This window comes from Perognathus longimembris, chromosome 28 (genome assembly GCF_023159225.1).
Source record: "Perognathus longimembris pacificus isolate PPM17 chromosome 28, ASM2315922v1, whole genome shotgun sequence".
Taxonomy (NCBI): domain Eukaryota; kingdom Metazoa; phylum Chordata; class Mammalia; order Rodentia; family Heteromyidae; genus Perognathus; species Perognathus longimembris.
This window is the reverse complement of record NC_063188.1, coordinates 92,170,145-92,185,778: the sequence shown is the minus strand read 5'-3', so window position 1 is coordinate 92,185,778 and position 15,634 is coordinate 92,170,145. Positions and strand designations below refer to the sequence as shown.

At 30.0% G+C, this 15,634-nt stretch overlaps 1 protein-coding gene across 2 annotated transcripts in view; it reads right to left on the bottom strand.

Moving 5' to 3' along the window:
• Nucleotides 1–15,634, bottom strand: part of Dmd (dystrophin) — a 1,916,788-nt gene that overhangs the window by 1,124,002 nt on the left and 777,152 nt on the right. For both annotated transcript variants that reach the window (XM_048336444.1, XM_048336436.1), the window contains one exon: nt 586–780. In XM_048336444.1, the coding sequence (XP_048192401.1) occupies nt 586–780 (195 nt within the window). The remainder of the gene's footprint in view (nt 1–585; nt 781–15,634) is intronic.

Below are 15,634 nucleotides of genomic sequence, written 5' to 3'. Positions count from 1 at the left end.
GATCCTTTTGCCCACCAGTGAGCAAGTACATCACCGTTTGAGCAACAGCACCTGTTTATATTTTTAGAGTCTCATACTTATACTTTATGATACTTCTGCCTCTACCTCTGGAGTGCTGAGATCACAGGTATGTACTATTGCTTTTATTTTACTGAATTTTATTCCATATTGTTTCATATAAGAGTAAAAATAATTTTAAATTTAATACATGTATCATATGAGGGAAATATAGAAGTAAAACAGCATACAATGGACATAATTTAAATTATATAATTTACTATCCTTGAAGAGAAGAACGTAATATATTGATGGAAGAGCAACTACTCTTTTAACTCTTCCTTTCTGTTCTGGAGTCATGTGAACAATCTTATGGAAGTCTACCTTGCATTAAACATTACAAACTATCTCTTATTATTTATGGATGTATTTCTAGATCAGATTTCTGAAGTTACTTGTCTTGCTGCTTTATGAATTTTGTGTAACAAAATGTCTTTACTATGTATATCATTTAAGCCAATGATTTTCATACTACAAATAATTAATGTAATCTTACTGTAATGTAAATAAAAATGCGTTTTCTTTTACCTTCAGCGATTCCTCTTGTTTAAAGAGGTCTTCAAAATCTTTAGCACAGAGATCAGGAGCACTGAGAAGTTGTTCCACTTCTGATAGGGCTTGTGAGACATGAGTGATCTCAGTCAGATAAGTAGAAGGCACATAAGATATTTCCAAAGGCATATCTTCAGTCATCACTACCATTGTTTCTTCACGGAGAGTGTGCTGGTATAGATATACAAAAGAACATTTTTTAGCTTTCAAAGAATAAAAAGTTCTTCACTGAGTTTTCCAGTCTATACATGACAGATGGCTGAAAGTAGATTAAAAAGAAACTAGTGATAGTGAGACTAGTGAAAAGGTTATTTATTATTTATGTATTCTCTTCTTCTAAACAGTGTTAGAGACATATTATAGATACATACATATAAGCACCATGATTATCAGACAGAAGATTAAGAATAAAGTTATAAGAAGAGTAGTTTTATGCTAAGAAAATGATTTTTGAATTTTAATGCACATCTTAGAAATCTTAGTATAGGATTTAGTGGAAGTATACTTTTGTTCATAAAAAAGGAACTCTCCCTATTCTTTCCTCCCTAGTCTTGATGGAGGTTCAAGAGATAATATGTACCTCTATTGTATATAGGTCTGCCTCAGATCTCAGATATTAGCTCTTATCTTTGGTGCTAATTTCTTGCTAAAGTGATCTGAAATAGATTACACAGGGCAAAATGAATTAGGATTGACATTGGAATTCCTATTTTAGTAAGAAACCCAGATTTCAGAATTTAAGGAGCACTGTTATCCTCCGCTGTGGCTTGCCTGAATCTGTACTAATTAGTCCCAATAAGGGAGACCATAGAGTCCATGTTTCTTTGGGTCTGGCTCACTTCACTTAGTATAATTTTTTTCCAAGGCCTTCCATTTCCTTACAAATGGGGCAATGTCATTCTTTCTGATAGAGGCATAAAATTCCATTGTGTATATGTACCATAGCTATACCCTTATGATCACATAAGATGATGCTAAGTGAAATGAACTCCATATTGTGGAAACGATTGTTACATCACAGTTGTAACTACTTTCAACTTCCCATGTGTATCTGTAGCTTCTATTATTGATGATGTTCTTGTATCACCTTCCTGTGGTTGTACCTACACTATCTCTGTAATCTTATCTGAATATATTGGAAACCATGTATACTGGTATTAGAACTAGGGAATTGAAAGGGAATACCAAAATTGAGAGATACAGGGTAAAAAAAAGAGAAACAACTACAAAAGCAGTACTTGCAAAACTGTTTGGTGTAAGTGAACTGAACACCGCATGGGGGGAAAGGGAAAGGGGGAGGAGGGAGGAAGGGGTATGAGGGACAAGGTAACAAACAGTGCAAGTAATGTATCCAATGCCTAACGTATGAAACTGTAACCTCTCTGTACATTAGTTTGATAATAAAAATTTGGAAAAAAAATAAAAAAGGAGCACTGTTTTCCTACTTTCCTAACTGGCTTCCAAATACCAGGAATAATGAGGACTGAGTGCTCTAAGATTTTTGGCACTTGCCAGTAACACCTCTTTCCCTAGTCTTTTAAGAACAAGAAATAAATACTAGTTGGCGTGCAAATTCTGAAAGACCAATGACCTCTGCTCACTGTGTCTACAGTATAGGCAGCAACACTCCTGTAATTGAAATTATTCCCCCCAAAACTTTGTTTTGAATTGATCAAGTGCCACCTGCCTATTGGTGGGGTCAGCTAAAGTTTTCAGGGGCAGAGTCCCTCAGGAAGTTTGGACAATAATCATGCTAATCCAGCATTGATTACTGCACAGCTTTTTCTTTTTTTACAAGATTGTATCAATTTTTGCAGTAAACTGCAAATTCATACAATGTCATAGTGTAATTTTAAATGACATATATTTTACAAAATTGGTTTATTGTATTTATCTTAATAAAATCTGCATTCCTTTGTTACAGACATTCCTTTATTATCAATAAAATGATACTATATATTCATATCTAACTTGTATCTTAAATGATTTTAGAAACTTAAAATAGAATTTGAAGAGGATAATTTAGCATTTAAATACAGAATTTTAAAAGGACAGTCTCTATTTCCCCAAACCAGACACTTCACTAATTAAAATATAATTCAAAAGTCTATGTGAATATGCAAATTTCACTGACAAAATTAGGCATTAAGGATGTATAGTAGAGCTCAAAACACCAGTCAAATTTACTGATTTGCATGCACTTCACTAGACTGGTGATTATGTTATTAATAATGTTTTCAAGTTAGTAAATTTGTTTTTCTTATTTAAATTAGCTACATTAACCTCTGAGATAAAGATAACAAAATATAAGAATACATATTTCTTTAACATTTTATATAATGGTGCAATTATCTGGTTTTGATGATATGCATTTTCTAACTGCTTTTAGAGAACAATTGTTCTGTTTATTAGGGGAAGATTTGAATAGAGAGAAACTGTTTTTATCTCTTTTAATAATTAGTGATCTTGTTATTAATCTAATGATTTTTTAGAATAAGAACTAAAAAGTACTTGAAGAACAACTAAATCTCCCTCAACATAAGACAAATTAGTAAATTCCAAAAGGGTCTGTTTGTGCTCAGTTTTTATTTAAAACAAAACAAAACAAAACAAAAGTAATACTTAGTTATTCAAATCTTTTTGGTTTCTTTATTTACATGTAGTTTCTTTCCTTGTTGATACTTGGGATGCTCTAAGCTCTTTAAATTCATATTGATACTCATGGATAAAGTAATTATGAAGTATACATAGAAAGGAATCTAAATGAAAACTCAAACATGGTAAGGAAAGGGACTAAAAGTAAACTAACTTTTGACTACTACCATTCATTATCCGAAATAAAATTTAAAACCTAAACATTTACTTTTTTAGCATTTGTGGCTAATTATATTTTGATTTTCATAGAGAAACTTTAAATAAACCGAGATTTACTTAATTTTATTAATAACTACTGCTAACCACACTGTTCTGAAGGGCAGATTCATGAGTCTTGGCAAATAGGATCGAGCATCATCCACAATGCTGAACCAAGACTTTGAGAATAAGTAGCACCCTTTCTGAATTCCTAATTATTAGGCATTTCTCTATTTGAACACATTGCTGTCATAGATTATTTTGTTTCATATTGCTAAATAATAAATATACAAAAGTACATCAAGATAAAGATTATTTTCCCTCATATTTGAGTGAAAAGTTCATTTACAAGGATATTATGTGATATCTATTTATGTCCAAAACATTTCAAATAATTGAAGTATTATATCTAGTTATAGAAATCACTTCTTAATATTCTTTAAACTAGAATCCTTTATTAGCCTGATTATTGTATCGTTCAGGGAAATATTAGCCATTACACCACAGGAAGGGAAAGTTCTAGTAGTATGCATATTGCGATTATTTTTAAGACTGTGTGAGATAAGGTTTAAAGTAATTGCCATCAATTAAAGAAAATATATGGATAATCGTGAAATATCCAATTAATTCTATGAAAAAGATCGCTGCAAATTACCAAAACTTTTACAACTGATAAGCACAATCAAGAAAGACAAAGTTATACTCATACTTTATATTACAGTGAACTGAGAAAGTCATGACAATCTTTGCTGTCCTGAACTACTGATAACTCAAAATTTTTTATTACAGAAGACATCATTATACCTATAATATTGTAATTCCTCTGTTTACTGTTTACCTGTGAGTACTTGGTCAGCTATATTTTATAAATTAAATTCTTAAAAAAGGTTAATTTATTTAATCGTATTTATGAAGACTGAGTTATGAAAGATAATTTTATTTTTTAAACCTCATTTCAGAATATCCAGTTATCACTGCTAACAGAATTTAAGTGGAATGTATCAGTTGAATAAAGAAAAGGGTGATTTTGTGAATTTCCATGCAGAATAGAACTAATGAAAACTGTCTCTGACATCATTGGGAAACTGTCAACTTATTTTTAAGAAAAAATTATAAATTTTGCATATTTTTATTTTATAACACATATACATATATAATTTTAACACATAAATATGTATCATAATTTTCCTATACAAAAGGCTGCCAAAAATTGAATCAAGACAGAATAAGACTATTAGAGGTCAACTTTACTACCTATTCTATAAAAGTATATCATTTTCTTGACAGACATGCAGGTCTACAATTAATAGATTATATCCACTGAATGACTTTTACTTTAATTTAATAAAAAATTCAGATGGTTATTAAAAATTACTGTAATTTCAAGTATCATGTTCATTTTCTCTTCTTTATGTAAAATCTAGACACTCATATTTAGATTTAGCTCTTTCATTTGAGTTTCATTAACTATACCTAGAATATTTATATCTTTCAGAATTCTGATATGTACAAATCCTGTCTAACTTTCAAAAATCAACTTGCTCTTGTTACATTCATTACTACCATGTATCATTATATGCATGGATTATTAGGAAAAGTGCATTTTTCCACATTAATTCATTTTATTAACTTCATTATATATGTATATATATATCCAAAATAATATGCTATCTATATTTTCTGGCAACAAAAATTAAGCTATGTGAAGAAGAAACCTAAAGTACTTTTATAGTGGAAACTTTAATAAATTATATTATATTGTATATTACAAATTATTTTACTATATACTTCAAACTATAATACAAAATGGATTTATATAATATATTGAACACAAAGGAGTTTTGAAAAGTTTAGCCTTGTAAGTAGTCATGGACTTCATTTATAAAGTTTTAAATACATTTTAGTTTCACTACAACTAGTATCATATTCTTTTCCTTTTTAAATTTGTATCTTGAAGGGTCATATAACTGCATGATATCAAGTTGATTCTGTGTTCAAGTAGAAATATCTTCGTGATTTAAATGATTTATTTTTTCTTCACAGGCATTGCAGTCTCATTTATGATTTAGGAAATTAAAGAAACTCAAGAAGAAATACATCTTATTGACACAAATTATGACATATCTCAAAATGTCTATGTATTTCATATTAACATTCTATGCAGAAATTATGCAAGTACATTCAGTATCTGTCAAAAACTATTTAAAAACTAGAGAGAAAGCAGTAACACTATTATACAATCTTTTTTTAACCCATTGGAATTAATACAGATGTAGTTAGGAAAAAAATCATCAAAAATTTTAAGAATATGTAATGATTTAAAGTGAATAATAATATAAAAATCTTTAGTTTATATCTGATTAGCTTTCCTCAACAGGACATCCCTAAAGATGATTTTATATAATAACACCATGCTGTATTAATCCCAAATATAACTATAGGTTCTAAATTCCAATGGCTTATAATTGAAAGAAATGTGAAAGGCAACACATAGAAAGTCCTTGAATGATCAGTTAACTGAGTCCAAATTAGTCTATGTAGCAAATGAGAGAGTATGTGCTCTTAGGTAATTTCCCCTAATTATTCCATTATCTAAAAAAATGATTATGTGATGCTACATTAATAACATGCCAAACCAGAAATAATCATTAAATAATAAATTAGCAAGTCAGCAAGTCATGTTAAGATTATTTTACTCCTTTGCTAAAAGTAAAATATTCTAAGATACATGAAAAATGTGACATTTCTTAGAAAATAATCCTTTTCGGAGAAAGACACACTTTCAGGGAAAGTGTTATGCAAAAGCAGCTGGCTTTGCCATTTTAACAATTTTAACAAACATCCTACTACTGCGATTCCAGTCATGTAGAAAAGGCCTGGCCAAACCTGTTGATGGACATGCCTCATGTTGATTCTTCCTTTGTACACTGTCAAATTTACCAAATTCCTCTGGGCCAAGCTCAATTACTATCTAATTAAGTTGATAAACCAAATCTCAAAAACGTGTTAATGGCTTATAGTGGTTTAAAGTGTTATCTTCAAAGGACAACATTTGCATTTTAATAAGGATTTTCAATGAATTTACATAAATTAGTAACTAGGTAGAATTTTAGTTACAAAGTATGTCTTGTGAGAGAAGTTAAAGAAAAAAAGGACTTTTGATTTATGCCAAGATAAACACCAGCATAAAAGTAATATATATGCCAGGACTAGTTAGCAATTAACATTAAAGTGAAAAGAACGTTATATATGCTTAGGTATCTTTTAATGCAAAATAAATGTAAGAAAGATGTATAACACCTAGTGCATAGCAAGTTATTAAAATAATTGTTGTATTAATTGAAGAAATAGTATTAGCTTGAAGTGTTGTTTTTTTTTCAAATAAAAGTTGTTTAAATTTTTAAGATAAATATTTGGCTAGCAATATGCAGGACCTTGGACACAATATAATGTATATTTTGGATTTCTCTGAATTCAATAGAAATAATTTGTATGTGTCACAATTTTTCTTGGTATAGATTTAAAGGTATATCTGATAGTGATTTTATCTACCACCAACTAACTGAGCTATTTCACATGTGTACCTAGGTGTTTAGGCTCTTCAGCTGAGTGTCACGTATTAATTTAACTAATTATATGTGAACAAATACAGAAGAAATTATTTGAGGTAGCACTGCATAGACAATTGAAAAGATTACATTTCCAGCTGGGTATGGATGGTTCATGCTTATAAACCTAAATACACAGGAGGATGAGATCTGAGAATAAAATTCAAAGCCAGCTTGGGAATGTAATTCCAATGGACTCTTATATCCAATTAGCCAACAAAAAGCCAGTAGTGTAGTGTGTGGGTCAAGTGGTAGACTGCCAGCCTTGAGCAAAAACCCTCAGGGACATTGCCAAGGCTGTGATTTTATGTTTCTGGAATGGTACAAATATGTCTATTAAAGACTGGAGGTTCTGAGAACATTTGGAGTAAAGAAACAATTTTTTCACCCTTGAAAATTCTTCCTGAAATCTACATATGTCTTTCTATTTGAATATCCAGTATATGGTTTTTGTAGGAACCTATACTAAACTATCAGTTTGTGAAAACCTGGAATAAGAGTTTTATAATATGTTCCTATGTAAAAAGGAACACATGTACACTAAATATACATATCTATATTTAATGCAATGTATAGATAAATATAGCACAAGGAAAAAATTAATATGGACTACCCTAAATTCTGCAATTATATTCCACACTAATAAGTTATTAAATTTCTTTTGCCCAGTGAATATTGTACTTGACAAGATTTTCAGAATACATTCTCAGTAGTATGATAAATTTATCAAGCCTGTCAGAAAATGAGGCCATATTTAACTCTAGATTATTTAACATAATAATTCAGTTTCCATGCCTGAATATGTGCACGCCATAAATTAGGGTTTGAATGAATTCTGAATGAATACTGTCCAAATGGTAAAAATTATTCATATTTTACTATTTAATTCTAAATTATTTTAAAGGCATACAATATAATTTTCATACATTGGTAAAACATGGCATATTTTATATGCTTGAGAAGCACATGTGGCTTGAAGATTATGAACTGGTGGTCTGAAAAAAACTGAGTATCTGGCACAATCACAGGTGGAAACTATAGCAGGTACTGTTTTAGGCAGAGTAGAAATACAAGGGTGTCTTCATTACACAAGGTTATATGGCAAGTTTCTATCTTAGAAAATCCAATATAATTTCTTTATAAATGTGGCAAATACTCAAATATAGTGTGTGAGGATTTCCTGTTCTACTCTATTTCCATCCATGGATTTTCCAGTATTTCTATGGTAATAGGTACCTATTGAACCCTCAACATTTTTCCATAAAGACAGTGATAAAATAGAAGTCAATATTCATTTCTGTTGCAAATTGTTCATTAGATTTAAAATATAACATGGTATTCATTTTTAATAACATAAAAAGTCAACACAAAATTCAGATTTTTGTTTAATGTGAATAAATCCCACAAGTGTATTATATATAATGTGTGTGTGTGTGTGTGTGTATCACAAGGCATCATTATATTAAGTTTTCCTCACAAAGGTGATTTAGACTGGCTACTAAATCCAATTTAAAACTTCAAAACTCAAACCTCAGTTTACTACTACACTATATTTGATTGATTTTACTTAATTAATAATATCTTATTTACATGCAGAGTTTGAATGACCTCATTAATTTCTGATGAAGATAACTAATAAAGTTACCTATACAACAGTAGGCATTGGGTATCTGTTCAATATGTATGTACATGCACACCTGTATATAATATATATGTGCATATATGTGCATATATGCATATGTGTGTAATACACATAAAATGAAAACATTGAGAAAGCAGGAAAATTGTCATATACATGTTTTTAGCCTCATCTCAGCAAAGTAGACTCATTATCAAATAATATGAGTAATTATTATACTCTAGAAAAATATATGCCTCTGAGACCTAAAATTATAACAAATGTAGAGAAAGATCATGAACCGGAGGTTTTTGAAAGATAAGTGAATAGCTATCTAGCAAAACTATGGATGAAAATTATAATGTGGGTGATTTCCAATAATATATATGGAATGATTTGTGGGACATCATTAGGATGAATTAGGATCTACTTTTCCCAAAAATGGACCAGCACCAGCTAATTTGTTTCATGCATTACTGAATAGTAATGTTAGAAGACAGATTAATTCCTGTCTTCATTCATTAGATCACATTTTCTTGTATGTACGTTTATCTACAGAGTTTCTACTTTGTTAATGTCTTCATCATTAAGAAAATATTTCCATTATCTTCTTGCTTCTTAATCAATAATTGTATGCCAGAACTCTGAAACCCCAATTACATTTGTTCTATGATAGCTTTACTATTTGACTAATTAAAGAACACAGGCTGTTTCCAAAGTGACATGAGATTTGAAGAAAGGAGATAACTCTGAGTCTATGAAAGAAATACACTAAAAGTTTAATTAAATAAGAAATCCTAAGTAGCACATTAGACTGTAAAAAATAGAAGACAGGTGTATATGGGACAAGAAATAGCAAACTCATTATTTTTGTACGATTAGTATATACTAAAATGAGGTTTCATATCTATTTTTGTTCAAGAATTTGAATGGAGGTATCCTTCAAATGTTTAGAGAAAAATGAGTTTAAATATACACAGCAACATTTACTTGGATTCATCACATAAGGCTGTTAAAAAGAATGTATCAGAGAAACAAATGTTGCATGGTGTCCCTGTTTATGGTAGGTAAATTGTGACTATAAATAGAAAAGTAAGCACATTGCATGGTACACATGTAGTTAGAAATGAATGGGCAAAAGTATAGTAAAGTCTCTGGAGAGTAAAAATAGTGTAATTTTTTTAGAAAGAACTCCAACAAAATAATTCCCAGTATGGGTACTTGCAAGAGGAAGGATGAAGCCAAGGAGAGAAATGTAGAGGAATGAAAGGGGGTGGGGGGAATTGCAGTTAAGAATCGATTGTATATGCCACAAAATAAAGAAAAATAAGAGAAAAGATGGGTTGAAGGCAAGTGAGAATAGTGAAGGTGTGACACTGATAAATAAGCCTCATATTCATATACTGCTTTGTTAAATGGTAACTTCTTTGTACAACTACTTAAAGAGGGAAGAAAAACCTTAAAGAATGTATCAGATCTATATGCATGGTCTAGAAAAATCTTGGTAGACTGTTACATGCAAAAATGATTATTGAACTCATTTGTTATTTCAGATGGAATGGGAATTGGCGGTAGGAATTAATGGAGAGTACTAATGTTTGCTCCATACACAATTATATTGCTTAAACTGTTAAGCTAATATTCAAATACACTAAAAAGATCCATATAGAGCTCCAAACTAGAATTAAATAGTGAAAGGAAAAAGAGGGAGATTTCAGGGAAAGGTCTTTTTTTTAAAAAAACATGTTTGTCAGGAAGCAAAAAGTCTTCCAAATGACTTTAATTCAATAAATTCGATGCTGTAAGAAGGAAAAAGCTAGCTTTTGATTTAAACTTACGGAAGCAGAAGCAAATACACGATGTGTAAGAAGATGAAGAAAGATGCGAGAGTCTTTAAAGAACTTCACATTATCACCTAAAGCAACATTGATGTCATTCACTGCATATCTAATTGATGGAAGTGTCCTGGAGAAGTTTGGTGGCTCATGCTTCACATTAACAAGAGAAAATTATTTTTAGGTAATTAACACCCTTGAAGGCAAGCAAGAAACAATAGTGGAAAAATAGTACTGCTAGGAAAGATATCCAGTGTTGGAAAATTTTTGACTGATCTTCAAAGTTCAATTACAATTGCTTTTGGGGGAGAGGGCCAATATAGAAGCTTGAACTCAAAGCATTGAACATGCTCAGCTTTCGTGCTCATAACTGGCTCTCTATCATTTGAGCCATACTTAAATCCCTGTATTTCTGTTGGTTAATGGAGATAAGAGTCTCTTGGTCATATTTACCCAGGATGGTTTGAACCTTGATCTTCCAGATGTCAGATTCCCAAGGAGCTAAGATTACAGGGTGAACACAGACACTCAGTTCAATTCACAAACATTTAAAATAAATAAAATTAATGAGAAAATGGTGAAGCTAAAGTAAATATTTAGCAAGAATAATCTATAGTAGTTTTAATATGACTTTAGTGCTCTTTATGCCCTTTAAATTGACATGCTAAAACAAAAATGTTTCCTCTTGAGGCCTTAGGCCAGGTTGTCATTATTCAAGTAATCTTAATTTGAATGGGTGTTCACAGCCTTGATTGAGCTATCTATGTATCTGTGTATCTATGTTTCTATGTATCTATGTATCTATGTATCTATCTATCTATCTACCTATGTATCTATCTATCATCTATATCTATCAAAAACCTCAGATTAGTCTTAATTCTTTTTAGGGGTTTTCACTGGCATTTTAGGCTTAACATACTGCACTCAAAAATGAAGATATTTTGCCCAGAAATAACTTTTTTGTCAATGTTCTGGGAAATAATTATTACTGTATTGATAAGGATGCAAATATAAATTTCTATATTTATGCCTAGTACACTTAGAAATTTTCACTATAAAGTATTCTTCATGATAACATTTAAATCCATTTTGTGTCATATATTTTTTAAAGTATTTAAAATTACATAACATCGTATATGAATTATAACTGTGATCATAGATATAACTTTTCTTTCCAAAGTCTCTGTAATAACAATAAAGTTTGGTGCCTAATAAAACCCCCAAATTTCACTCCTCAAAACTTTTTAGCATATTTATTTAATTTCATTGCTCTTAAATTCCACAATAAAGAATTTCAGAAAAGAATGGCCACTAATACAACTTCATGGTAAATGTCCAAATATTTATCTTCACCTATTTTATTTCAATTTGTTGAAACATACAAAGTATAGTACTTTGTCCACAAAGTAAACTATTTTATACTGTACTGTGAGTTTTTGAAATGACTGAAGCAGATTATATTTAACTGCAGTTATAAAAAAGAAAATGCTATTTTGGTATATTTATCATTTGTATTTATATTGAAACTGTATTAGGCAAATGTGATATCTTATTCTTCTTTCTTTATATATTTGTTTGTGCATGTTTTCCTTACATGGGATAAAAGAAAATTCCAAACTTTTATTCCAGTGAATAACACTTTGGGCATAACTTTTTCCTTTCATATAAGACATAAAATATATGAGCTAGTAATGGCTTTGGTGGTCTTGCATGTCTTCAAGTTAACACTTCAAGCCATCAACATAGAAACTTGGCAGAAATAGAATCTCTTCATGGGAATATGTTTCTCAGAGTAGGTTATTTGCAGATATGGTATTTTATCAGCCAATCAAGAACATTAGGGAACCTCACAGAAGTCCACCCATTACCTTCTTTTGTGTGTTTCTGTGAAAGATATTGTGAAGCAATAATAAGTCTAAGTTACTGTGAAGAAAAAAAATAAAGAAAATTCAAGTTTATGCCTTTTCCCATTGTAGAAAACTAGTACACACCAAAGAACATTTTTTTTTTTGTCAGCCATGGGGCTTGAACTCAGGGCTTGGCCACCTGTCCCAAGCTTCTTTTGCTCAAGCATAGGCACTCTACTTCTTGAGCCACTCTGCCACTTCTGTCTTGTTCTATTTATGTGGTACTGAGGAATCGAACCCAGGGTTTTATGCATGCTAGGCAAGCACTTTACCACATTGCCAGGCCGAAAACAATTTGTATATAAATCAAACTCTCTGAAGAGCTCAAATTTTCTCTCTCTAAAATGTTCTTTCCTCATAATCCAGTGAAATATTCAGATTAAAATATATTTAGATAGAATGTAACTTACAAAAGAACATGGAACAGGTAACTCGAAATTCCACATGAATATGCCATTCATTCACTCACTCATTCATCATTTTTAATGCATATCTGATCTAGGTTAGACTACATTACACATATTTTGGAAATATTATTTGAAAAGAGACCCAAGGTCTTAGCTTTTATATAGCCTACAACCAAACTGTAGGAAACAAATTATGAAAAAGTTAGTATGTAAATAGTATTATTTCTGATTGCTGTAAACTATATAAGGAAAATCCTCTCTATAAACATGCTAGTTATAAACATTATAGACAACCATATTTACTGTACAATTTGTCAAATTATTTCTCCACTTAGTCTATTACAAAGAAAGTAATATGTGGAACTATTTACCTGAATTTCTCACAAACTTTACTTAAACTTAATTTATTCAGACAATAAGCATCCATATATTACTATTCAGCTAAAAAAGTAACAATGCCTCTAAATCATCAATTAAATTGCACATATTAAGTTTGTACTGATACAGACTCTGTTTTTTTTTTATAAAATCCACACATCTTTATTCACGAATTAGTTGTGACTAAATATAGTCTTCCTGTTTTATGTGTTTTAAAATAGCTATTTAAAAATAAAATTGTTCATGGTGACAGCATATGGTATTACATTAGAGAAATCAATCCAAGTAAACTTGTAGTTCTCTATTAGATAGCTATCTCTACCAGGACAAAGGATTAAAGAAATAAAATGGTAAAAAAAAATTCCATGTTTCAAACAAAATTGTTATATAATAAACCCCCTATGAATAATGCATTTGTATTACTAAAAATAAAACTAAAATTTAAACATATATTAATGTACCAGTATCCACTGATTCATAAAGCAGGGCAAAAGAATTTCCAATTAATTGCAAACTTGAAAATATTTTAATCCTTTTTATATTGTGAAAATCAAAAAGAAATAAAAACCTCTACAATTGAATTAATTTTATTCAGCTGTCTTAGAATATGATTCATACAATGAGAATCTTAAGTAATCATTGAAGAATCAAAATTATTCACAGATGGTGCAACTGATTTAATTATTTTTAACCATTTGTTTTGGGCATGCTCAGAAGGATATTTCTAACTCCATTGCAGAAGCCATCTGAGCTTCCTTCCAGCTGGTGTTCCATATTTTCAAAGCAAATTTAGCCTAGAGAAAATTACGCTTTTTATTGTTGTGTTGCAAATGGAGGTCAAATTGCTGTGTATAAATTCTTGTTCTTTTTTCTCTTCATTGTAAGTTATATTTGTCAAACATCATGTATTTTGTATGATTGCTATGGATTTTCCAATGTTATTTTATATTTTGTGTTGTCTAGCACATAGGAGGCAGTAGATAAATGTTTATTAAATGAAAGGAGCACCAATTCAGCACATCCAAAATAAATGTACAGTTTGTGTGGTCGCCCGGTAATTATATGGGATTCCAATTTCAGTTCAACCACATCATTATTGAAAAATTTTCTTTAACGTTAAGAACAGAAAGAGACCAATATAATAATGTCCTCTACCACTAAGAAAACAACATGAGTAAACCCCTTGTTGATTTGATAAATAAAACGGCATACTTATAGCAGAACACTACTCCCTAATATTCAGGAACTGAGGCAAATTGTTTATCTCTTTGGGCTGCCATAAGGATTACAGACATCTTTTAAATTGGTAAAGTATTATACATATCATATTACAGAGTGACTGTTATATCTTGAAATAAAAATAATTGCTATTCCCAACCAATTATTCTCAATATTAAAGAAATTTTGGCCTAATTTCCTTATTCAAAATAAGAGGTAAATTATTTCAAAATATTTCTTTCAAATGAAATATTTCTAAGATTATGACATTCCAAAGAAAGATATTATTATTTTTAGAAAAACAAGTTGATCTGATGCCAAATTGGGATATATAAAAATATATATACTATATAATATGTATATATTCTAAACTTATCATTAAAATTATAGACTTGCCTATGTTAATAATTCATCAGATATAATTTTACTTATATGCAATAATTTGGAAAAATATATAATACACAACATATTTCACATTTTTTCCAAAAATTGTATTAAATTTCTACTTGCTAGCAAAAGCTGACAATCTGATTATAAGGTAATGTTTTAGTTATGTGTACATATTTAACACCAAATTGTATGACATAATTTTAAATCAGAAGATGAGCAAATACAAAATTATATATATACCATAAACTCAATCAAATTGTAAAATAGTTAAGTATAGTGAATTTACTTTGAGACATTTTTTTCTAGTATTTTTAGTTTATTGAACTACTGAATCAGTCACTTGATGCAGTGTTTGTGAGGTAATATTTTGGATCCCTTTCAATATAAAATGATGAGGTTTTTTTAAATATTTAAGAATATTAAATCTTGACTGGCACATTATTTCACATGTAGTGATATCTTTGGACTTCAGTAACCCCAATACTCTGTGTTTATATAATTACTTACTACCTTTATCTATCTTAATGTTCTTCAGGATCAGTTTCTTGTTTGGAAATATTTTCCACTCTATTCATGAATTTTATACTCTATTTCTGTCATATAACTACTTACACAAGTTATTAACATGCACAATAAATTATTAAAATGTCTTCTGAGCATTAAGACGCCTTTTAAATTGGACTTATAGCTGTGTATCCATGGTTCACATCTGAATTCTAGTGACACAGGAGGCTAAGATATAGAGGATCTCAGTTTGAAGCCAACCAGGAGTGTAAATTCTGTGAAAGTCCATCTCCAATTTACGTGAAAA